Here is a 26506-nt window from a genome sequence, read left to right as displayed (position 1 = left end):
GTCCTATGGGTGGAGTGGACTAGACTGAGCTGGGCTGAGGCGGCATTTACCTAGTGACCGTCGAGCATGTTGGTGTGCAGCATTCAGGACACTGCTTTTGATGGGGACAACGTACCCTCTAATCCATGCCTGGGGGTAGGAAGGTTGCAAAGTCACGAGTAAAGGCCAAGAGAATGGGGGGTTGGGAAGGGTAGAAGAGGCAATGGGCTTTCCGCTCCTTCAGCTCCCATCCTCTGGTGACGGAATGCTGTAGTGCAGGGGTCTTAAAACTATGGCCCTCCAGTTGTTCAGAAACTACAATTCCCATCACGCCCAGTCATGGCTGTCAATGTCAGAGTTTTACAATGCCTTATGGGATGTGTAGTTCCACAACAGCTGGAGGGTCATAGTTTGAGGATCTTTGCTGTAGTGGGACACCAAGAACAAGGCCCCCATATCAAGGAGAAGGGAATGAAGTGTCAGACCTGGAGTTAGGTTTTAAATCTGGAGTTTATGAGGCCTGCGTTTGGCGCTTCTCTCCTTGCACACTCAGTTCCTACTCGAGCAAAGAGCTGACCATCAGCAACCACTGTGGATAATAATTCCCTCTATATCAGCCTTTCTCAACATTTTCAACACAGAGGAACCCTTGAAGTAAATTTCTGGTCTTGGGGAACCCCTGCTAAAAATGACCAATCTACAACTCATGACACATTAGTGTGACAGTCAGTGGGATGAATGCTCCTTACTCTTGTCATCATTGGGAGGAATTACCCTCTTACAGATAGCTAAAAGGAACATTGGTGTCATTGGGAACTTATCTAAGAGGCAGAACATGCCTAACCTCAAGCAACCTCAGGAGGAACCCTGGTTGAAAAACCCTGATCTACACTGTTGAAGACCTGACAGGGAACACCTACAGATTTACAAGATCCAGTGCCCCACCTTTCTTCTATTTCCAACTTGAGCATCAGGGGTCACTTGAAGACCTAATTGTAGTAACAGAAAAAAGCCGCTCAGGTGAGGCAAGGCACTCTGGTGCAGGTCGGATCCGCCATCCAGTCATCAAGTAATCAGAGAGAGAGTTTGACCGCACTCAGGAGTAGATGAAATGGAAGTGTTTTATTCCCCATAAAACTTGAATACATACAGTGCATCACAGACATTGGACAGGTTGACGCGTTTCACGATTCTACAGATCACTTACTCATAACCAATAGTGGGAAATCGCTCACTTCCATTTCATCTACTCCTGAGTGCGGTCAAACTCTCTCTCTGATTACGTCACCTGAAGACCGCCACAGTTGGTTCCTTGTCCACACCCTGACCACACACGGTCTCCAAGCACTAGAAAGAGCGTAATAGAGTGAAACAACAGAGCCCCGAAGCGCTACAACTTCTGGGTTCCATTACTTGTACAGTTATGCACACCAAGAAGCTAAAAGACAGCATAAAAAGCCAGGCATCTGACAGGGCACCAAGTTTCAGACCTTGGGTGCCTGCTAATTCTAAAGCTGTAGAGTTAGCTAGATAAGGAGCAGAATGAAGGCTTTCAGAAGTAAGCCTGCACAAACTGAACTACAAGATTGAAATATTCAGAGATTCTGAATGAGACCGGTTCTCTGTAAAGGAATCACAGCTAGAATTGGTAATGAATAAAAATGGCCGCCTACATATACATACAAGATTAAAAACAGCAACAAGGTAAGTCAAACATTAACGTAGTCAGATAAGCGAATTCATCATAAACTGATCACATTCATATAAAATTTTAAAAAAAAATATTTAATTAAATGAGAGGCATCTGATTGGTTGCTGTGGGCAACACAGACCCTTTCTTCCTCCAGTTATTATACATGAGGTCCAGTGTATTGAGGAGTCCATTGTTTGAGCATGGTTAGACTAGACAGTGAGGGCGAACCTTGGCACCCCAGATGTTTTGGAACTACATTTCCCATGCTGCTGCAATATACTGCAGAATACACGAGCATCATGGGAAATGTAGCTCAAAAACATCTGGAGTGCCAAGGTTCGCCATAACTGGACTAGAATAATGGATACTTACTATGGCAAAACTACTATTTATTCACCAAGGAGGGAATTGCCCAGGGGAGTCATTACCTATGCCGCTTCCTGAGGTCCCGTTTGAGGTAGAACCGTTTGACCCAATCCCCAAGGAACTGGAATTTGCAGATCCGCTTCCTGAAGCTGCTGACCCAGTACCAGACTGGGAATCCTCTTGTAACAAAAGATCAAAAAGTTCACTAGAAGCAGAGTGGCTGTCATTGTTCCCGCTGTCCTCCGCTGCGTCTGCCTGTAAAAAAAAACACACAAAGCAGATATGTGGTCAGTTTATTCGCTTCTTCTGACTGAAGGAACTGAGTGTTGAGGATATTTCTTCTGCTAAAGACCTGGACAACTAAATTGTTTTTTTTTTTAGTAGATCTCACAAAGTATATAATGCATTACAATCTACTAAACCCATTCGATTTTAGTCGACTAAAACACGCATAAAAAAATTCAGATGACTAAAATATGACTAAAACTAAAATGGCATCTTAGTCAAAACTATGCCTAAATCGAAACTGGATGTCACAATTAACACTGGTTGTACACAATTGAAAGCAAGTCACCCATTTTGGGCTATGTTCCTACTCAATCCTGGAAACTATGTATTGCATTACTCATGTACTGAGGACGTCACCGGAAGTGACGAAACGCGTCAGCTTGGACCGCACAGCGTCATTGCGTCAAATCGAGGTGGAGCGCAAGCCGGAAGTAGCCTGTCTCTCTGCGAAGAGGACGAGCAGCCCGTACCGCTAGACCACCAGTGATGTGATACAACTTTTTAAGCTACTACACCCGATTTATGTGCAATAAAGGATTCCTTTTAAACTTTATTACACTATTTGGAGCCTCTTTTTCTCCTATATACCATCATTGATACCCCGGAAAACACAGCGGAACCATCTGCAATTGTGGGACCACTCCAAGGGGATACCTATTAAGCCCAGGGGGCTTTTCAAGCTTGAATGGTTCTAATGCCATACGGTATATAGAACCCACTCAATCTGGTAAGTGATCCAGCTTATTTATTCACAAAGGAATTGATGTCACAGCGAATTATGCTAAAGTGCTAAAGCACGTGCACTTTTGAATTGAAGATTTATATATACTACTTTTGTCGTCAAGGACACTCAACACGTTTTGAGCACTGAAATCACTTTTATATATTTTTGGGGACACAACTTTTCCTTGACTATTTACGGATAATTTTTAGAATTTTACAGTATTTCACTTATATTTTATTTTTTATATATATTTATATATTTTAGTCACCATGTAATCTGCACATGATTTATCAGATGGAATTTTTTGATCACATATTGAATTAATTTGGAATATTTATACTGGTATTATACCTACCATAGCAACAAATCTATAGATATTGGTATTCACTGGTTTGAAGCAAGCGCTGTATTTGGTCTAATCATAAGGCCATAGACATTCCATTACTCATGTTATGTTGTTTTTTTGTTAGCTTTCTGTAAAACCCAATTAAATTCTTGAAACACACAAAAAAAAAAAAAAATTTTATATATATATATATATATATATATATATATATATATATATATATATATATATATATTAAAACTGGTTACAGGGTGACAAAGCTCTATCCTTTTCTCCTGATGGTGCTTCTGTATTGTCTCCCTGACACATTGGCTGTCAATGGAGACTACAATTGGCTGTTTTAGTGCATAATACAAGCATGATCCACACTGTTGCCCACATCAAAAAACCCACTGGGAAATGCCTTTCAGCGCTGGAATGCATGTAAACAAAGTAGCTGCAAAGAAGGCACAGGAGCTCAGCAGTATTAAGATGCATCAAAAGGAGAAAAAAAAAAAAAAAAAGGGAACGAGCATTGTACTGCTGCATTAGTCTTTTGATATCACTCCCTCTGGTCATTAATTACAAAGCTAACCTTAAATTATAAAGGACAAAACACAACTCACGCATTTGATATCTGACTGATTCTCAGCGTTGGCTCCCTCTTGAGGCTCTGCCGGTTTTGGTAATTCCTCCTGAAGAAGGACCAATTGCAGTGGAGAGCTGCTTCTAGAGTTACTGAAGAGGTGTGGATCCTCACTCTGTGCTTCCTGTTGTCCCTCAGCAGACATGGGGGATGAGGCTCGAGACGTTGGGTCCACAAAGTCTGTTGGGATCTGGGACTGAACATTGTGAGGGACGCTGGGCATTCCAGTGTATGGATAGGCTGGTGGTGGGCAGGGGTACTGAGAAGGGAAGAAAGGCTGAGGTATCTGTGGGTTCATAGGTGAGTTCATCTGTGGGTTCATCTGTGGGTTCATAGGTGAGTTCATCTGTGGGTTCATCTGTGGGTTCATAGGGGAGTTCATCTGTGGGTTCATCTGTGGGTTCATCTGAGGGTTCATCTGAGGGTTCATGGGTGGGTACATGTTGTAGTTGGGGAGGAAAACAGCCATGAGGGTACCCATGTACGGTGAAGGGAATCCTGGAAAGGTCTGCATGTTGTAGGAAATGTTGGACTGTGGCATGGATTCAGGAGTTACAGTGGAGTTTGTACAGTCTCCTGCTACTGTGGTAGTCATGTGTGGCATCGGAAACCCCGGTAAAGAATAGGCTGGCTGGATTGGGATCATCATAGGAGGATGGAAAGCCATATTTGAAGGGCTTGGATGAGAAACTTCGGATGGTGACCAAGACTGCTGCAAAGGACCTGGCCTCCTCGGCCGTGGTGGCAGATTGGGATGAGAACCATTACTGTCCGAAGATTGCATGGGTTTCTGCCGTTTGTGCTTACCCTGTTTTTTACCTTTCTTCCAAGCAGCTGGAGACGTTGGCTGAGAAGAGTATTCACCTGCATAAATAAAGAACTTTAATCAAAATACTTTGGAAAAAAAAAAAAAAAAAGTACACAATGGCCTAAAGCCACCCAGGCCTCCATTTCATTTTAGAGTGGAAAAGGGCAATGGAAAATGAAATCAGCATTTCCATAAAGCTGGTCAGCAGGGGGAAGCATGAAGTGCTCTAGAATTTCCTGCTAGAGGGCTGCACTGACTTTGGACTTGTTAAACCACAGTGGACCAACACCAGCAGGTGACATGACTCCCCAAATCATCACGATTGGAAAATATTGCATTTCATTGGTAAATCAAGGTCCCAGAGTCTGGAGGAAGAGTGGAGAGGCACAGAATCCAAGATGCATGAAGTCCAGTGTGAAGTTTCCACAGTCAGTGATGATTTGGGGAGCCAGGTAATCTGTTGGTGTTGGGCCACTGTGTCAAAGTCAACACAGCCCTCTACCAGGAAATTCTAAGGCACTTCATGCTTCCTTCTGCTGACCAGCTTAATCTAGATGCCAATATTTTTATGCAGGACTTGGCACCCCCCTCCCACACTGCCAAAAGCACCAATACCTGGTCACATGATCATGGGATCACTGTACTTGATTGGCCAGCAAAGTCACCTGACCTAAACCCCATAGAGAATCAGTGGGGTATTGTCAAGAGGAAGATGAGAGACACCAGACCCAACAATGCAGACAGAGCTATCAAAGCAACCTGGGCTTCCATAACACCTCAGCAGTGCCACAGGCTGATCGCCTCCATGCCACATCGCATTGATGCAGTAACTCATGCAAAAGGAGCCCCGACCAAGTATTGAGTGCATACTATACTGTACATGGACAGACTTTTCAGTATGCCAACATTCCTGTATTAAAAATCCTTTTTTTTTTTTGTTATTTATTGGTCTTCTGTTTATATAGAAGTGATTTTTGCGCTGTCCTGGTAGATATTGAAGGTATATGCCCGTATATGCCCTTAATGCTGCTTGTACCATTAGTGATGACCATACAGTTAAATAGAATAAATAAGGGGGGGGGGGAGAGGGTATTATTAACCATCCCTGAAGCGCGGTAACCTCCCCCCCTTATTTATTGGTCTTCTGTATTTTTCTAATATTCTAAGATACGGTATTTTGATCTTAAACTAGATATAAGCCATACAAAAAATAAAGTATCGCATCTATATAAAATATATGACTTTTACTTTTTTAATTAAATTACTGAAATACTTTTTCATGATATTCTAATTTTAGGAGATGCACTTGTATAGGGGTGCCACTTCTAAGCTCCTTCTGAAATGGGATTTGTCTGGGTGTTACTGCAACCCTGTGGCTTTAAAGAATACATTTACCTTTTACAACATATTACACCCGTACTCAGGGTGTAACTTGTTAACATGTTACTGCTGCAGCTTTATTTTTTAAAAATAACAAACATGTTATATACTTACCCGCTCTGTGTAATGATCCTCTCTTTCTGCAGTCCCCCGCCGGCGATCCTGGCTCCATTCCCCCACCGCTGAGTCCCCCCAAAGCAAGCCACTTGCTATGCGGGCACTCGTGTGTGTTTGCTTCCAAGTATGGTGTCCACAGACACACAGAGCCTGGCTCGGTCCAGCTCCCTCCTCAGTAGCTGTGATTGACAGCAGCAGGGCCTGCTGTCTCTGAGCCAATGAGGAGGGAGAGAGCCGAGGAGGCTGCAAGCACAATGTTTTTTACCTTAAAGTGTAAATTTACTGGATTAAGCTGAGGCTTGTAAAATCGGGCCTCTCGTGCAATTCGGGGCTCGGTGTCGTTTATCTACCATCTATGTACCCTTTTTTTTTTCTCCATGTATTGTTCATGATTTTGTTTGGAAATCTAATAAAAACTGATTGAACACTTCAGGCTGGCCCCTTTTGCAGGTAAAGGCTATGTAAAACATTAAAAATAAGTGTCTATACTGTTTAAAAATCCAGTAATACACAGTACGGTCACTGTTTTATCAAGTTGTCATGGATAAAGTTCCTCTTTAATGCAGAGAATGCATTGAAAGATGTATGGGACGGCTCTAACACTGAGAACCGAGCGATCAAACACCATCAATTGCATGGTTCTCCGGGCTCCCTGAGCAGAAAGCTAGTGACTGTCAATCACTGCCCTCTCCTTGCTCAGTGGAGCGTTGGGCTGTGGAGAGGGCGGGAGCAGCTGGCTCAGGCTCTCAGTGGCTCCCTGAGAGGCTGAGCCGGCTGCCGGTCCAAGCATGTGGGCAGATCCTGACCAAGCCTGGACCAACTCTGTGACGTCAGTCAACAGTGGGTTGTCTGCTGAAAAGGGGTCACAGGAGTGCAGAATGATCTGCAGTCCTGTGATCCACAGGGGACATACAGCCAAACAAGCTTTTCCTGTACTTCTCCTTTAAGGTAAAAAATGTTCTGCCTTTGTTACCACTTTTATACCTCGAGTCATGAACCTGGAACAGGTATGCATAATAGTAAAGCCAGAGTTGAGTCAAAAGTCCTTATCTGCATATTTTTTCTGGGTTGGGGACTCCGTATCTTTACTACATCTTAGTGCTGCTGATCCCCTGCTGCCTCTTTGCTGCAACATGAGTGAGGTCGGTCAGTCAGTCATTTAAGGCAGTGGTCCTCAACCCTGGCCTACAGGGCCCACTAACAGGCCAGATTTGCAAGATAACTGAAATACATCCCAGGTGATATCATTTGCTGCTCAGTGATTGCAGCACTCTAGTCTGCATCTCCCCAAGGTAATACCTAAAATCTGGCCTGTTAGTGGGCCCTGTAGGCCAGGGTTGAGGAACACTGATTTAAGGGAGGTGACAGAGACCACAGCAATTAAAAATCACCATGGGAAAGTCTAAGAAATACAAAAAGCCATAGGATGATGAAACTGAATAACATGCAAAACATTTTGTAAAAAGCTGGTTTAAACACAAGCAAAACAAGAGAAAAAAAAAAAAAGGAAGACATATGATGATCAGTTGTAGATGTGTGCAAAGGCATGAAGTGAACATGCAATGGGAATGGTAGAAGTCCAGATTCTGAAGGTGACAATTACCTTGGATACCTTGTTCATTGGAGCATGCCTTGCTGCGGCTGTCCTGTTGCAGATAACTGCTGTACGGAGACTGCAGGATCCTCTGTCGGAACTGGTCCACGTAATTCTGTTCCTCCTTCTGTGTGTGAGCAGAAAGAACTTCCTTCGTCAATCCAACCTGCTTAAACTCCTCAGGAGCTAATGTGGAACCGGCTGCTTGTGAAGACCTCATCTCAATCTGCTCACTGCCACCAGTGGCGTCCTCTATAGCCGTCACCTCTGAATACACAAAAAAAAAAACACAAAAAACTTACACAGTGGTAAAAAAATTGTGCAAAATGAGTAAAAAAAACACAGCAATACAGTAAAATGGCAAAAAGACAATCAAGCCTTTTTTTATTAATTGTAAAACTGTTCTAATTCAATTTTTTTTCTGAAAAAACAAAAACAAGACCCCAGTGAGGCAACAATTGTCCCTCTAGCCAAATTATTATTATTTTTTTTTAATTGGACAGTGTAGAAAATATCTTGAACCTCTGTTGGCTTTCGTTTTCTGTCTATTGCTCTGTATGGGAGATTTTCCCTGACTTCCTGCCCTGCTGGACGTCACCAGGACAGGAATTGAGAGGGAAAACTCTAATAGGGATACAATGGAAATAAAAATGTATAAGTCGAGTGGAGTAGGCTAGAACCAGTGTTCGCATTTTACTGACCCCATTGGAGTTTCCCCTTACTTCCTGAGTTTGTGCCGGTTCACATTTGTGCGATTGCGAACGGGTGCGATTGCAATGCGAATTTGCAGTGCGAGTTTACCTTGCGTTTTTCAATAGTACCAGCGCCATTGTAATGCAAATTGATTGCTTGATCATGTTAATTAAGCTCAGATGCGATTTCTGCTCAGGCCAATCCAAAAAAAATGGGTGTAAACTTCTTGTGCTTTCCTGTGGAAACAGGAAGTAAGGAGGGGTGGAGCTGAGGGGAAAAACTCTACATAAAAATATAAGAATTCGCACATATCTGAACTGATAATGCGATTTACATTGATGTCTATGGAGACTAAATTTGCAATGCAGCACTGTAAACTCGCACAAGACCCTTTTTATCATCGCATTATATTTGCATCTGAATCGCAACGCATAGATGTGAACGACCGTCACGAATACAATGTATTTTGGGAATACATGCGACTTTTTATAACGCAGCGCATTCGCAGTAACATCGCACAAGTGTGAACCGACACTAAAGGGCCATACACACTATAAGATTTTCTGAAGACTTGTTTCATCAGATTTACCTTTTCTATGTAGTGCAAGGGCCTGCCAGATTGCATACAAGTTGAAAGTGTTTAGGTTTGACCTCATACTATATGGTTTTGGTAAGTCTAAAAGAAAAAGTCTTCAGAAAATCTTATAGTGTGTATGGCCCATAAGGGACAGTGGGGGTCACCAGGACAGGAAGTGAAGGAATATCTCATGAACAGGAAACAGACGCTAAAAAATAAAAGGAAAACACAACCTTTGCAGAGGTTCTAAGCATTTCCTACTGTAGTCAAACAAAGAAAAACATTTTGGCTAGAGATATACTTTAAACAATGTAGGCTTTGTGTATTAGAAGTTACCCAGAAAAATCCCTTGGTCTTTACCGACCAGTCAAATGCAAATCATTATTTTCCTGACCAGGGGAAGAATCTGACCGGTTACAATAAGTAAAAAATAGCGCTCTCCATAAAAATGTTGTTCTTACAAAAGCTAATGAAATGATGGTGGTAGGAAAAAAAAAAACAATAGAAATCATTTCCAAGTCAAAAATGTGGGGGGGAATTCAGATGGCCAAGTTTTCATCCAAATCTAAGGTAATGAAAAATGCAACTAAAGCAACACACAATATGACAGTTGTAACTAAATTTAATTTAGCAAAAGAAGAACTGAAGCGAATTCTGTTAAACTAGTCAGTAAAAAGAAAAAGCAAATGGCATTTTTTCAACACTGTAGTCAAAGATTCAACTAAAGCTTTTAAAAGTATTGGATGCCAAAATGCCACAAAGTCTTGCAAAGACTTGCAAAAGAAATTATTTAGGTAGGCGTAGCTCATCTGTGTAAATATTAGCAGACAAAAAAGAAGAGAAAAGAGAAAAAAAAAAAAAGAGAAGTAAAAAAAAAAAAAAAAAAAAGCTAGTTGGAGCTTCGTAGCTGCTGCCTTCTTTCGTGGCAAATCGCAAATCATTCAAAATGAAGAATTGATAAAATACTTCCAACTTCGCCAAATGTCTGATTTTGGATGTACTGCTGAAATTGTACGTCATAAGCTCCCTGTACAGAGCGGACACATCAGAGCCACCAGCATAAGATGAAAAAAGACCTTTATCCTCTACCTAGAGTAATTGGTTTCCACTATATACTTCAGTGGCTGGAGATATGCTGGTATGTGTTCAGAAAAGCCAGCGAACATATAAGTGCAGAATCCTGCACAGCAGACTCAGAATCAGCATGCCCATTTGTTGTACCTAGACTGCAATAAAGATTTGATGCTGTACAGAAATAGAATTGGAGCCAATAATAAAAAGTTTTAGGTAGCGACTGGCTCACAAAACTACACTAAGCACTAGATTGAGGGAGGGGGGGGGGGTGGGAGATAAAGGAAGAGAAGGCGCGGGAGGGAAGAAGGAGGGAGCGATGGCGCAGGAGGGAAGAAGGAGGGAGCAAAGGCTCGGGAGGGAAGAAGGAGGGAGCGATGGCGCGGGAGGGAAGAAGGAGGGAGAAAAGGCGCGGGAGGGAAGAAGGAGGGAGCGAAGGCGCGGGAGGGAAGAAGGAGGGAGGGAAGGCGCGGGAGGGAAGAAGGAGGGAGGGAAGGCGCGGGAGGGAAGAAGGAGGGAGCGAAGGCGCGGGAGGGAAGAAGGAGGGAGCGAAGGCGCGGGAGGGAAGAAGGAGGGAGCGAAGGCGCGGGAGGGAAGAAGGAGGGAGCGAAGGCGCGGGAGGGAAGAAGGAGGGAGCGAAGGCGCGGGAGGGAAGAAGGAGGGAGAGAAGGCGCGGGAGGGAAGAAGGAGGGAGAGAAGGCGCGGGAGGGAAGAAGGAGGGAGAGAAGGCGCGGGAGGGAAGAAGAAGGGAGAGAAGGCGCGGGAGGGAAGAAGGAGGGAGAGAAGGCGCGGGAGGGAAGGAGGAGGGAGGGAAGAAGGAGGGAGAGAAGGCGTGGGAGGGAAGGAGGGAGGGAAAGAAGGCGTGGGAGGGAAGAAGGAGAGAAGGCGCAGGAGATAAGGAGGAGAGAATGCGTAGGAAAGAAGGAGAGAAGACGTAGGAAAGAAGGAGGAGAGAAGGCGTAGGAGAGAAGGCGTAGGAGAGAAGAAGGAGAGAAGGCGTAGGAGGGAAGAAAGAGAAAAAGGGAAAGTGAAGAACAGGTTAAAGAGGAGAGTCAATAAAGGAGGAAAGAAGGAGAAGACTAAGGAAAAAAGATGGAAAGAAGATGAAGGAGGGTAGAAGAGAAGAAGATAAAGGAAAGAAGACAAAGGAGGAAAGGAGAAGAGAAAAGGAAAGGGTAAAAAAAAAAAAAAAAAACAAGGAAAGAAACTGGAAAATAAAACCTACGTTAAAAACTTACCGGTAACAGTATTTCCAGGAATCTTCCAGGGCAGCTTACTTGAGAGATGATTGGCTCCGTCCTCTACAGGAAAAACAAATTAGAGAGTTTAAAATGCCCCTCCCTTGTACCTCAGTTGTTTTGAAGATAAAGAAGCCTCCCAATGCGCACGAGGGCTAAACAAAAATGCCACCTTTCAAAAAACCCTCAAGAACGTGATATCCGTACCCACAACCTACAAGAAACACAACTGAGGGTAGGAATATGGATGCTGTCCTGGAAGATTCATGGAAATACCGTTACCGGTAAGTTTAACTGAGGTTTTTCCTCATCTTCCAGGACAGCTTACTTGAAAGGATAGGCAAGATTCCATACCTGGGGGGGAGGGAGGGAACGACCCCAGCCTGCAGAACTTTCCTTTGGAAGGACAGATCCTCGCTGGAGAGCATCTGGACTCTATAGTGCTTGAAAACTGTGTGAGAGGAAGACCACACTGTCCCCTTTTATATTTCTTCCCATGATGCTCCTGCTCTTTCAGCCCATGATGTGGCTAGTGACCTTGTAGAGTGAGCCCTAATCTTTGTAGGAGTTACTTGACCTGAAAATCTGTATGCCCAGAGAATTGTCTCTAATCCATCTGGAACTCTTAGATGCTTATGAACCCTTCCTGGATCTGCTAAAAAGAATCAGAGGAATTCTTAAATTTGTTTGTCACCTCCAAATAATGAAGCAAACATCTGCTTACATCAAAAAAGTCAGACCTTTCATCCTCATTTTTAGGAGAGGTGCAAAAACATGACAGAACTACTTCTTGAGATCTTTGAAAAATCGTAGAAACCTTAGACAAGTACAGTAAAAGGCATCTGCCTTAATAAAAACCCTGTCTTCCAAGCTCGTTAAAAAGGGATCCTTGCTAGAGAGGGATTCTGAAGTCAGAAACCCTTCCTCCTAAAGTGACAGCCAATAAGAAGGTTATCTTGAATGTAACCCACTTCAAAACTAGCCTCTCCTAAGGGTTCAAAAGGTTCCTTAGTAAGGATTTTGAGAACTAGAGATAGGTCCCAGGGAGGCACTTTGGAAGAAAATGAATAGCAGGGAGCTGAGGTCAGTATCCAATTAAAAACGCTTTATTAAAATAAGCAGCACACTTGCATAGAAGTTAGCCTGAAACAGCATGGATAGGGAACACCTGGGACCAAGCAGTTGTAATCAGTGTGAGGCTGTAGACAGACACTGAGGATGACAGGGAGTCAGCCAGCTCCAAGTATGGGTATTGGCAGTGGCGTTCTAGGCTGCACACGAGGACAGCTGTCAAAATGCCTGGTGGATATCCGGAGAGGGGGTGTGCATGACACGTTTCCAGGGACTCGCCCTCTTCTTCAAATGCATCCAGGGAGGCACTTGTTTCATGGATCCTGGTATACACCTTATTCTGGCTATGAGAAAGCACTTTAATTAAAGAACTCTCAGCCAGTCTTTCATCCATGAAAACAGATAGGACAGCTAGTTGCACCTTAAGGGTACATATAGATAAACCCTTGTCTACACCACTTTGAAAAAAAGTCCAAAATGCAAGGAAGAGAAAAGGAATCAGTTCCCCTCTTCCTTTACCAGGCTTCGAAAGGTTTTCCAAACTTTACCATAAATTTTCCTAGTGACCTGTTTACAGCTTCTAACAATGGTGTCAATCACCTTGTCCGAACAGCCTTTTAGCTGAAGGATGCGGTGTTTAGCCGCCAAGCCGTCAAATGGAAAATTTGAGGGTTTGGATGGAAGCCGTTCCCCGAACTAGGAGATCCTTTCCATCGGGTTGTGTCCAGGGAGGAGCTATCAACATCGCTTTTTAAGGCTGAGAACCAACTTCTCCTGGGCCACCAGACTGCTGTTAGGATTCCATTTGCTCAATCCTATAATCTTTCTGACTACCAGCAATAGCAAAGCAAAAGGCGGGAAGGCATACGCTAGGCTAGGCTGAATGTCCACGGAAATGTAACATCCTTCCCTAGAGCCTCCATTTCCCCTTCCAGAAAAAAGAAGGCTGCCACTTTCCTGTTTGGTGTGGATGCAAATAAATCTATAACAGGAATCCCCTACTTTAGGGAGAATTTCCTGAAGACCTCTGTGCTCTGTTCCCAATTGCTGTTGTGGACATTTACACGGCTCATATAATCCATCAAAACATTTGCTGTGCCCTTGATGTGAACCACAGCAATTGAGGATAAAGTCTTCTCTGCCCAACCTAAAATCCACTGAGCCAGAGAAAAAAGTCTGTCTGAGTGGGTGCCACCCTGTTTGTTGAGATATGCCCCAAATGTGGCGTTGTCTGAAGACCAGAACCTCTGACGCTCGGATTTTCGGTTCCAACGCCTCTAGCACTCTACCTACTGCTAAGAGATCTCTGAAATTTGACGTTTGGGCTGCTTTAGCCCATTGCCAACTCCCCTGAGCATGCTGAATGGGCTCCCCAATCCCAAAGACTGGCATCGGTAGTAACTTTTATTGGTGAAAACCGGGTCCAAGGTCTCCCGGGCCTTAAACCTTGAGGATGATCCATAGAATCTCTATCTGGGATGGGAGTCATCAGATTCAAGGAACTTTTCTAGCGGTTCCAGGACCAGAGAAAAAAACCTGAAGGGGTCTGGAGTGCAACGGAGCCCATTGTATCCCTGGGATTTCTGCCGTCATTAGCCTCAAAAGCTGCCTAACCTGGGGAGTAATTTGAATGCCTGAACTAAGCAAATTAATTTTCTCACTTTTTCTTTGGTCAACAAAAGATTTCTCACCATGTAAATATTTTCTATGCAAAATTTTCTGAATACCAGAAACTGGTTTAGTAAGCTTAGATTGATAATCATACGTAATTTGCTCAAAGGCTTCTGGACTAGGAGCATGTGAGAATTGAAGCCCTGCGACCGTTGATCTTCCAATACTGGAACAATCACCTACTCCGATTCCCATTGGGAAAACAATTCTAGCATTGCCCGCTTGCTCTCAATCTCTCAGCAGCCGAGTGAGAAAAAGCCTTGGAGAAGGGAGAAGGGAGAAGACACCTCCAATTAATAGCCTACTCTAATGATCTTGAGGACAAAGAGTTGTGTGACTTATGCCCATTGGTTGAGAAAAAAAAAAAAGAAGAGATCAACAGCCTTCCTCCTACCCCTGACATCGTGGTGTGCTTTTGGTAAGGGCTGTAAAAGTAAAGAGTACCCCTCCCTTGGCCCTCCTTGTTGAAGGACCATTTCTTTTTATTTCAACCTTTATCTGACCTAAAATCGGACCTGCCCTGAGAGTTACAAAAAGGCCTCTTGCTGCGAAATCTGTTCCTCTTTGTAGGGAACATTTGACTCTTTTCTAGAGTAGACCCAAATAAAAGATTCCCTTCAAAAGGGATACCACATCATTTATTTTTTTAGATGTAAGGTCTCCCCTCCCAGGACTTGAGCCCGATTGCTCGTCTGGCTGAACAGACTAGAGCGGAGGTTCTGGCTACTGATCTAACCAAATCTGCTGTTGTGTTTGCCAAGAAACCCACAGATTTTGCCACTAGTGGAAGAGAATCACTGATCTGCTCCACCAGACAGCAACTGGTTTAATCTCTGCACCCAGACATCAATTCCCAGCAACACGTGTGGAGGAATACTAGGCCTTCCACAGCAGAATTTCAGCTTTCCTGTCCATATGATTCTTAATTACTTCTGCATCCTCGAATGAGAGATCCAGATTTTTTCGAAAACCTGAGAGAGAGGAGCATCTAATTTTGGAACCCTTTAAAAAACCAGCTCCTCCTCCTAAGGCGTCATTGCACACAGGATGTTTAGCGCTTCAACGGTAATTCATTTCAATGACCAGGAAAAATGATTATTATGGCCAATGAAATGAATTAACACCTAAGCACTTGACGCCTGTCAAATTTTACAAGCGTCAGGCTTTTTTTTCCCCTGCAAAAATTCTGCTATCAGGAGGCAGGTTTCTGAGAGAGTTTTTTTCTATGTCCACTGTGCGCATGAGACCTGAGTCAAAACAGAAATGCCTCTTGTGACCATTAAACAGAAACCATTTTTTCTCAGGTTCCTTCCATTCGGCAAGGATCAAATCTTATCCTGCACAGAAGGCTTATGATCTCTTTCCTCAATCTGCTCAGAAGTGTGGAAAGCTTTTAGAAGCTCATTGACCTCCTCCACCAGAAAGAGGCATCTCTACCAACCTCTTCTGTAACTGAGAATTTCCTTTCATACAGAAGCTGAATTCTCTCCCTCTTCCAAATCAGAGACTGCTTGCAAACTGACTATTTCTAACTCCAAGAGGGGAAGGGTTTTAGGAGAAATTATTGCCTCTTTTTCAATTGTGACTGCCTTAGAAATGGAAGGCAAAACATTTTTTTAACAATTAAAAAAGAATCTGCACTTGTAAGTGAATGAGCAGACTGAGTAAAAATTGGCTGAAGCATCAACTCTACAGAGATATTATACATAGTAAAACTCCTATTATAGTATAAGTCCCAGGTTCACACTGGGGCAATTTGTCAGGCGACTTAGCCACCTGACAAGTCGCGCTCCATTCAGTGCAATGGAACCGTTCCAATCGGAGCAACTCAAGTCACTCTGACTTAGAAAAAGGTTCCTGCACTACTTTGGGGCGACTTGCATTGACTTCTATTAGAGAAGCCGTATGCAAGCCCCGCTGAAGTTGTGCTGCACGGGGCAGCTTTGAAGCCGCCCCAGTGTAAACCCATGCTAAAGAGTCGCACTACTAAAGAAACAAACACAATAATATACAGTGCAAATACCAAAACTACAACGTCCTCTAGTAACTGAAAAGGTAAATAAGAATGCAAAAAAGTCCACGTGCAAAAAAGAAAGACCTCCTTCTTAAAAGCGGAACTTCACTCTATGAAGCAAACATTGACTATTTTTAATCCTTATGCTGCTAGCATTAGTAAATAAATAGGAAAGCTTCTTTTAAACTTTTATTTTTTACATTTTTTCAGTTATTTTCTGGTTTCCATGCCTAGATAAACTATGTCCTAAATCCCAGAAGTCTTCAGTAGGGGAAGAGGGGCTTTTTCAGCTAAGCACACCCTCTCCCGTTTGCATGCCTGAACTAAGGGCAAGTGGATTCCAGGAAGTAAATGCTACATTAATCATCTGCCCTTATTTAAGATGGCCACAGCCAGAAATGCTAGGGGGGTGTTTTTCAGCAAATGATTTCTCAAAAAAATAAAGCACGGCGGCATGGATGGATGGGTGAGCTTACGTTGAAAAATAAGAATGAAGTAAATTTCATTTTTGGTTTGTGGTACTCAGATGAAGTGTAGTTCTACTAAGTGTTCATGTAATCATATGTATGTGATGAGCATCCATCACCCACAAAATGGTATATTCCGTGAAGCCACCAACTCTTCTAGAAAGTGCAAGCTTACAGACTATGTATGACCCTCTTATTAAAGAAAGGTCATCAGAGCTTAGAATTGAACAGCCCGGCTTTAATCATCAGAGAGAAGTTCCAAGGGTTCTCCTCAGAGGCAGATGGTTATATTATCGTTGTCATCTCGGCATAATCCCATAAAGTTTATAATCCGGACATGAAAAAGAAACAATCCAATAGTGTAAAAAACTTTACTATTGAATTTATTGTAACCATCATAGCGCTATACAACATATTCCTTGCCGGCCAAACACCCACACTTTCGGAAATTCGAACACGCAATGACATAAGCATGTCGCTCCGCCCTACATGTTTCGCCACATGTGACGTGTTCAAATTCCCAGAAGTGCAGGTGCTATGTTCATGTTTTGCCGGCGAGGAATATACTGTATAGCTCTATGATGGTCACTTTGTTGCAAGTGTGATTTTAATTGCAATAAATGTATTTTATACTATTGGATTGTTTCTTTTCATGTCCTGATGATAAACTTCATGGGATTATGCCGAGCTGACAACTATGTTATAACCATCTGCCTCTGAGGAGAACCCTTGGAACTGCTCTCTGACTATCCAAGCCAGGCTGTTCATTTCTATGCTCTGATGACCTTTCTTTAATTAGAGGGTCATACACAGTTGGTAAGCTTACACTTTTTCTATAAGAGCTGGCGGCTTTACGGAATATACCTTTTTGTGGGTGATGGATGGGCATCGCATATATACAATTAAATGAACACTTAAGAAGAGGACTTTCCTTTTTGCATGTGGACTTTTTTGCATTCTTATTTAACATTCTGGTTACTGGAGGATATTATAGTTTTGTGATTTGCACTGTATATTATTGTGTTTGTAGATTAGTAGCACTAATCTTTATACTAAAATTAGAAGTGGAAAGGCCTAATCCTGCCAGGATAGAACTAAAGGACTGAAAAGAAGAAACCATCTGTTTTATGGAGGACATTAAATATTTCATGCATACTATCGACTCAGGACCTGCTACAACTGAGATATGGCTATCACACAATAGTTTGCTATAGGTGTGAGGTAGCTTAGTTCTGCAATTCCCACATCTTTTCTTAATGGGCTTGTCATACATACATACATACATATATACATACATACATGCAATCACTCAATCTCATATGCACAATTCCTATACCCTCAGTTGTCAGACTGGTAGGAAAAAAGAAAAAAAAAATTTCAGTCTGTCAAACACAAACTCAGTGACCTGTCACCCTCACCCAGAGCTAGAATGCAAAGGCCACATACCTTGGGAGCTGCAGGATTATAGGTGGATGCTTCCGGTCGTTCTTCTGGATGCTTCTGGTCGTTCTTGTGTGGGAGCTCCCATCTCCTCCAGGGGTCTTGTTGGCATCCATAACGCCTAGTATCCTTTTCCTGCCAGGCTGCCCAATTTATCTGCAACCTGCAGAATTGCTCTGCCGCTGAGACCTGACCTGAAGTGGATAGTAGCAAGGCCACAACCCCAAACCACCTGGCCATGTAGCAGCGATTACCCATTCTGCAAGCACCTAGCACGTGGTCTGCCCCCTCGAAAACAGGAATCCTTGCGACCGGAAAGGGCGCATTTTGGTACGTCCAAAGCTACAGGGTGCCCAGAAAGGACCATATGTCCCGGTAACACGCTCCTGGAAACACCCCTGATGCATGAACCTACAGATGAGCTGAAGAAGTCACCTCTATCCCATATTGAGGCGAGTACTATATCAAAATAAGGGAAACCCTGCTGGCATAAGCAAACAAGATAGGCAAACCTGGTCTGAGCGCGAAGAAAAGCCACAGTTATCAGAACCAGGGTAACAAAACAAACATTGCGCTGTGCACTCATGGAGAGCATAGAAAAAGAAAACAACTGAGGTACAAGAGAGAGGAGGAACCTTTTAAACTCTCTCTGCTTTGCACTTCCTGCAGAGGGCGGAGCCCATCATCTCTCAAGTAAGCTGTTCTGGAAGATAAGGGAGGAAAAACAGTTAAGAAAAGGAGAGGGAACAATGAAAAAAAAAGGACAGAAAAAGATCAGTTGGCAGAACAAGCTGGCTGGCATATGTTATCATCATCATCATCATCACCATCAGGAAAAAAGATAAGCTGATGAATCCTCCAAGATATGGAAAGATGAGAAGTACCTGACTCAGGCTGTGGAACATGCACAATGGTACTGCTGTAGCTACACTGGCTGGTGACGGACACAACACTCATGGCCTTGATGGACAGTGTGAGATCGGTCAGCGGAGCTCCCACCACGGCTGCTGTTGTCTGAGCGTCGGTTGTAACCATGGACTCCGCTGATAACTGGCTGGTAGGCGCCGCTAGCTCAGGAACATCTTGCAACGATACAAGAAATTTCGAGGACAGTTTTGAAGTGGATATTATCAAGGTTTTTTAAGTTAACTAATCAAATCCATAGAGAATTTTCTACCAGAAAAGCTCTGCAAACTTAAAGTAATGAGTTGTCACAGTAAAATTTGACAAAATAAAATGATCCATTCCTGGAGCAATTTCAATGAAAACCCTGCCTCCGAGTATCTGCATGACATCTTTGATAAAGCGACTCTACTTGTTAAGAGGATTCCACTGCAATGCAATGAATTAACTATCACAGAAAAAATGACATTTCTTTGTTGCTCCCCAGTTCCAAGATAAGATGGTGTCAGTCTACCCAAAAATAATAATTTTAGTTCAGGGTGGATGCAGGTTTACTTATCCACTGGCTTCCTATAAATGTTTCAAGCTCCACCCACAAACACAACAACAAGGGTCTCTAATTTTGCATGTCGAAGGTGGTGAGACTCCTTTTGACTTGATGTCCCATGGTGGAGTTGGAAGTCTCTGACAGACATTTGTATAGGGTAACTCCACTTTCGTGGGGAAAAAAAAATAAAAATGATCATATATAATATTAGAGAGAGCTATCAAGATAGATAGATAGATAGATAGATAGATATATATATATATATATATATATATATATATATATATATATATATATCTCTATCTATCTATCTATCTATCTATCGCTCTCTCTAATATTTATATATATATATATATATATATATATATATATATATATATATATATATATATATATATATATATATATATATATATATATATATATATATATATTATATATAATTAGTGATCGACCGATATCATTTTTTCATTGCAGATACTGATATTTTGGGCATCACGTATAGGTATCGGCCAATATTTTTTGAACATTTAAAAAAAATAATTATTTTTATTTTTTTTACTTCACAGGTACTCTTGTGGAGGGATCTGGGGGTCTCAAAGACCATAAACCCCCTACTCTGCACTTAAAAGCATTCGAAAACGCCAAGTTTGGCTGTTTTGAATGCTGTCATTTTTTTTTTAATCCGCCGCCTGTACCCGGAAGTGATGTCATGACATCACTTCCGGGTTTTTGCATGGAGACCCGATCAGAGCCGAATGCGGCTTTGATCTGGTCTTCGGCAGCCATGCAGACTGCTTGCCCGGGTCTCCCGGTGGGACGGGAGACCCGGGCAAGCCGCGGAAGGTGGCGGGGGGGGCCGTCCCCTCCCGCTCCTTGTAATGACAGCCGAGCGGCTTCTCAGTCACATTGGTTGTCATTACAAGACAGCCGACCGTCAGCTATGGACGCCGGTATAGGGGGGATGCCTCTAGCTGCAGGCATCACTCCAGTACAAGCACTTTCCGAAATATCGGCAATATCCGGGGCCGATTCCGATATATCGGGGAAAGTGCATATCGGCCCTGGATATATCAGTGTTTCCGATAATCGGTCGATCCCTATAATATATATATATATATATATATATATATATATATATATATATATATATATATATATATATATATATATATATATATATATATATATATAGCCATCTATATATTGCAATTGAATGTTATTAACCACTTGCCAACCGCATAACGCCGTTATACAGCGGCAAAGTGGCTGTGCCATATCACATACCTAGTATGTGACCTGGCACTTCTGGGTGGGGGGTAATTAGTTACAGCAGAAGCTGATCAGCGGATGCCGGCCAATGAATGACCACCAGCACCCACTGATCGGTGAGCTCTGCCTATATAAACAATACAGAGCTCTGTCCTGTCAATGGAGAGGTCCTGGATATTGTTTCCCTGCAGAGCAAGGAATAAAATCCAGCACATCCCTTAGTTAAAAAAAAAAAAAAGCTCACAGTACACAAAAACACTGGTTAGGCACACATTGAACCCTTTGATCGCCACCGATGTTAAACCCTTCACGGGCCAGGGTTATTAGTACAGTGACCGTGCATATTTTTAGCAATGATCACTGTATTAGTGTCACTGGCTCCAGCAAAGTGTCTGTGTCAGACTGTTCGCCATACTATCGCAGTCCCGCTATATGTTGCCGATCCATATATTCCAAAGTTTGTAGACACTAACGTTTGTGTAAACCAGGAGGTCAAGTGGTTAAAAATAACCTCTCCTTTCCAATCTGCAGCGCTGTAAATTATCTGTAAAATGTAATGCAATATGGCTATCTGGAAGTGTTCTGTACACAGATGGTATACAGAATACCTCCTGAAAATATAATTTCTGGCTTATGTGATTAGCTTATGGATTTTCCCAGAAGTCTGCACTAAGTTACAAGTTAGATTTTTGGCATCCAAAAAGGGAATATTTTTGGCATCCCCTGCAACAAAAATTAGATTTTTGGTGAGACACTCCCTAAGGGAAATCACGTTTAAAAGAAATGCGGTCCTTGAAATTTCCCTCATTAGATCCCTGCAAGTGCAGCAGCTAACTGATAATAATAAAGACACTACCATTAGATTAACTGAGCACATGGACACAGACAAACATTATTTCTTCAGAATAACAAAAGGTATAAAGCTGCAAGAAAAGTTTGTTAAAATCCTTGCAATGTACATAGATCACACAGAGGGGAATGTTTTTTTGTTTCCTCAACAAAAGTGGAGTTACTCTTTAAGCTAGTGGAGGATTCAGCCCCGAGGCATCCATCCATAACTAAAATAGCACCTGTGGGTGGAATAACTCTTTAAAAAATATAGGCCTGTTCTTTCTTCTGCAGACAGCGACATATTTTCAGGTACAACAAAGAAAAGCAAAGAGCACACGCACAATGTGTGTATCCGTTGTCTTGGCACTGTGCGGCTCGCTTCTCTGGCTTCTCACAAAGTGGGAGATTTTGGGTTTTCCAATAATTCCAAAACTGCAGAGTAGCTAAAGCCATAAAGTGCAGACAACACATACATTCTAAAAAGGACAACACTAGGTGACACAGTTAAAAAGCTGCCCATCTGGTTCTTGGGTGCTCCACAAAACTAAACTATGTCCCAAAAAGTTTGAGCTTGAAGAAGGAAATCCCATCAGATCCTAAAGCCTTGTACACACAATAAGAATATCAGACAAATGATCGTCCGTTTTTTTTTTTTATATTTTTGCATGCTAGTCTCATATCGAAATGAAGAGGTTACTAAAGCTACGAAAATTCTCCTACAAGAGAATACAGCTTTCGAAAGAGCTTTAATGTGTTGTACTGTACTGTAATGTGTCGTGTCGTGTCGTGTCTTGTCGTAATGTGTTGTGTTGTACTGTACTGTAATGTGTTGTGTTGTGTTGTGCTGTAATGTGTTGTACTGTAATGTAATGTGTTGTACTGTAATGTGTTGTGTTGTACTGTACTGTAATGTGTTGTGCTGTACTGTAATGTGTTGTACTGTACTGTAATGTGTTGTGTTGTACTGTACTGTAATGTGTTGTGTTGTGTTGTACTGTACTGTAATGTGTTGTACTGTAATGTGTTGTGTTGTACTGTAATGTGTTGTGTTGTACTGTAATGTGTTGTACTGTACTGTATTGTGTTGTACCGTAATGTGTTGTGTTGTACTGTACTGTAATGTGTTGTACTGTACTGTAATGTGTTGTACTGTACCGTAATGTGTTGTACTGTACTGTACTGTAATGTGTTGTACCGTAATGTGTTGTACTGTAATGTGTTGTACTGTACTGTACTGTGTTGTGCTGTGTTGTACTGTAATGTGTTTTCATGCGTTGTACTGTACTGTGTTGGGTTGTATTGTAATGTGTTGTACTGTAATGTGTTTTCATGCGTTGTACTGTACTGTGTTGTGTTGTATTGTAATGTGTTGTACTGTAATGTGTTTTCATGCGTTGTACTGTACTGTGTTGTGTTGTATTGTAATGTGTTGTACTGTAATGTGTTTTCATGCGTTGTACTGTACTGTGTTGTGTTGTGCTGTACTGTAATGTATTCTGTCGTTTCTAAGCATGCGTGGTCTCCTGATTTATTTTTGGATGAATACTGTGCTGAGTAATCAAAAATGATTCCTTCAGATACTTTCCCATGAGCCATCATGATCAGTTCTCGAAAGCGATGTACGAACGATCAGAAAGCGGGATTTTCTGATTGTGTGTACTAGGCATTAGACCTGTTCATAATCCTGTCTAGCTATCTCACACAATCTAGTTTACCCCCCAACCTTTCCTTTATTACTTTCCCCCAACCACCATCATCATAAATATAACTGTAACTAATGAAAAACAATCAGATGTGTGAAAATGCAGTGAACATTCATGAAATGCTGAAATTTGGAAGGAGGGGGGGGGGAATTTACAGGGGGGGGGGAGGTGTGTTTGATTTACTTTTATTTTTCCTAACTGATACTCTGCTTTAGAAAATATTCATCTTGCAAACATATTCTGAAATACAATTTTACCTAATGGAGGACAAAACTGATAAAAATGAACATCAAGGTTTCCCTTCACATGACTATAGCCTATATTGTGGGTGTTAATGCCCACTAAAACTGGCATTGCATAGGCTTAGATGTGGAAGTGCATTCATTACCGGATGAATCCAGAAACCTGGGTTAGGAGTCACTCTTACAGTTTGGGGCCGCCACTTGGAAGAGTAATGAGATTTAAGGGACCGGTAGGAGCAAGAGAAGTTTAAAGTGGATCTGGCAACTAAAATTGCAGGATCCACGTGTTGTATTAGAGCCGGTTCACACTGAGGCGACACGACTTCGGGGGGCGACCTGTGAAGTCGCGTGCACCGCGACTTCGGCGCGACTTGCAGGGACTTCACATAATGGAAGTCTATGCAAGTCGCTCTGAGGTCGCCCCAAAGTAGTACAGGACCCTTTTTCTAAGTCGGAGCGACTTGTGTCGCTCCTATTAGAACGGGTCCTGTACTACTCAATGGACTGCGACCGACCGCGACTTGTCAGGCTGACAAGTCGCGGCAGTGTGAATGGGCTCTTAGGGCTTCATTCCCAAATCTCGTAACTCTGGAGCAAAATAAAGAAAACACCTGGGGGGGGGGGGCGTTATTTACTTACCTTATTCCTGTTTCTGACTGCAGCACCTAAGCAGGGGGGGTGTCAGAATCCATTGGGCAATATCCCAGGGATGCTCAAATTTCAGGAGAAGATGCTACTGCGTTGTACTAGAACATCATTTTGCAAGATTTAGAGTATTTCGCATTCCCTGGGAAATCCCCTGAAGGGTGCAGACATCACCCCTTGCAACACAAAATTTGGGGGAAGGATGGGGAAGGATAGGAATTCCTTTTTTTTTGTTTTAGTAAGTGGATTACTACGGGGAGACAGGGTCCTTTCTACTTATTTGGACCTTGCATGGAGTTCTCAGTTGGCTTAAAGTGAACTGGCACAAAAACATGGAAGCCACCAACGTCAACTTGTTTTCCAAGTCTGACATACTGGGCTTCCATACTCCTCTTGCTTTAGGCTACGTTCACATGTGGGCGTAGCGGATCGCGGGCAGAATCACCGCGATTCTGCCCGCGATCCGGAAATCGTTGCAAATCGCGGGACGCCTGTGCGTTGCCCGTGATTTGCAATGGCACCCCAAACGCTGTGCGATGTTGCTGCGATTTCTGCTTGCCGAATCGCGGTAACCTTTTGTACCTTTTTTTGACGTCATGCGTCCCGCGATTTTGTTTGCGCGATATTACCGGCAACATCGCACAGCGTTTGGGGTGCCATTGCAAATCATGGGCAACGACCAGGCGTCCGTGATTTGCAATGATTTCCGGATCGCGGGGCAGAATCACAGTGATTCTGCCCGCGATCCGCTACGCCCCCATGTGAACGTAGCCTTACTGTCTAATGAGTCAATAAACTAGAACAAGGTTATCAATAGCAAAATAAAACTTTTTTTAATCCTTTTTTTTTTTTTTTAGTCCTGAATAGAGTAGGCCAGCTTTAGAACCCCCATCAGGTTTTATTGCTGTCCTTGTCTGGAGAGATTTACTCTCACAAATTTGTCCTGGAGAATTTGGTCAGTGGGGCAGAGACAGGAGATCCAGAAATCCCATGCCCAGAATTGGAGGTAAGGAGTATACCTAGAGATGTTAAATATCCAAACATTTTATAGCCATGGGAAAAAAATGGAAAAATTAAAAAAAAAAAAAAAAAAAATGTGTAGAATAGTTTTACAAATTAAACGTCATTTTGTGGGAAAAGTAAAATATTGGGGAAATAAAAAGGATTATGCTTGAAATAAGAGTACAGCTTAAAGAAAAGAAGAAAGATCCGCGCTTAGGATAAACTATCTATAAAATAGTGCGTAAAATTTCTATAAATAAAACACTAATGGCTGCTGCCCACTCCAAAAGATGCACCCCCAATGGGGGAGCGTCAGGTGTAAATGTCAAAAAGGGGAGTGATTGGCGCTGCCAGGAAGTTAGGTTAATGGGAAATCTGGGTTAGGCTCCTATAGTTCAAGACCAAGTTCAACACATGCAAATGCACATAGAATGTATGTGGGAATAAGAACTATATAAGTAATAGGATATAAAAACACAATGGGTGTGTAATATGTGTGTAAAATTAACACTATGTGCTGATACCAAATCAATAAATAAATAAATGTGTTCAATACCTAACCGGCTTATTGAGACTCAACATAAATATGCAAATATATGTAAATGTAGGTATAAAAATATAAAAGCATATAAAGATAGTATTAATAAATTATGGTGATATAGAGAGTTAGTGTGCAAAGGTGCTAAAAAATATATAGTGCACTAATCAAACTAAATAAGGTGCATTCCGAATAGTCATAACCATCTATTCAATAAAGTGCAACTGCATACTCATAAGCAATGAAAATAAATAAGTGGGTGAACTATGTGCATCCCACACTGGTGACAATATAAACACTAGTAAATAAATAAGTGCAGCCGTGCAAATAACTATATAAATTATGAAAGTGAGAACCATATAAATTCAAAGGCTCAAAAAGCAGGTTCTGTGTATTTTAAAATTGTCCAAAAATAGTGCAATCAGAGTTGGTACAGAAATCATAAAGTTCTATAGTCCATATAAGGATGGAGTAAGGTGCTCTTTTTTTCTATGAAGCCGGGAGTGCAGTGAGTGATTGGAAGATAGGGTGCTCCCCCTCTCCTGGGGTCCTGTGCTTACCGGATGTCCGTACCCCTACAGGGGTAAATGGCGGGTCGATAACAGGGATCGCTCCCATACACCGGCAATCTGGTTCCGTCCTATCCTTCCTATTACCACTC

At 42.4% G+C, this 26506-nt stretch overlaps 1 protein-coding gene across 5 annotated transcripts in view; it reads right to left on the bottom strand.

Annotated features, from left to right (window-relative positions):
- Nucleotides 1-26506, bottom strand: part of PER3 (period circadian regulator 3) — a 107674-nt gene that overhangs the window by 18512 nt on the left and 62656 nt on the right. For 2 of the 5 annotated variants that reach the window (XM_082273282.1, XM_082273284.1), the window contains exons 16-21: nt 19047-19244; nt 11500-11562; nt 7930-8187; nt 4452-4885; nt 4002-4391; nt 2101-2293 (exon numbers count right to left, since the gene is read on the bottom strand). In XM_082273282.1, the coding sequence (XP_082129408.1) occupies nt 2101-2293; nt 4002-4391; nt 4452-4885; nt 7930-8187; nt 11500-11562; nt 19047-19244 (1536 nt within the window). Of the gene's footprint in view, nt 1-2100; nt 2294-4001; nt 4886-7929; nt 8188-11499; nt 11563-19046; nt 19245-26506 lie in introns of all 5 variants that reach the window. The other 3 variants (XM_082273281.1, XM_082273283.1, XM_082273285.1) reach the window with 3 other exon arrangements.

This window comes from Pelophylax lessonae (assembly GCF_965119305.1).
Source record: "Pelophylax lessonae genome assembly, chromosome: 12".
Classification (NCBI taxonomy): Eukaryota; Metazoa; Chordata; class Amphibia; order Anura; family Ranidae; genus Pelophylax; species Pelophylax lessonae.
This window is presented reverse-complemented; position numbering and strand designations above follow the sequence as displayed.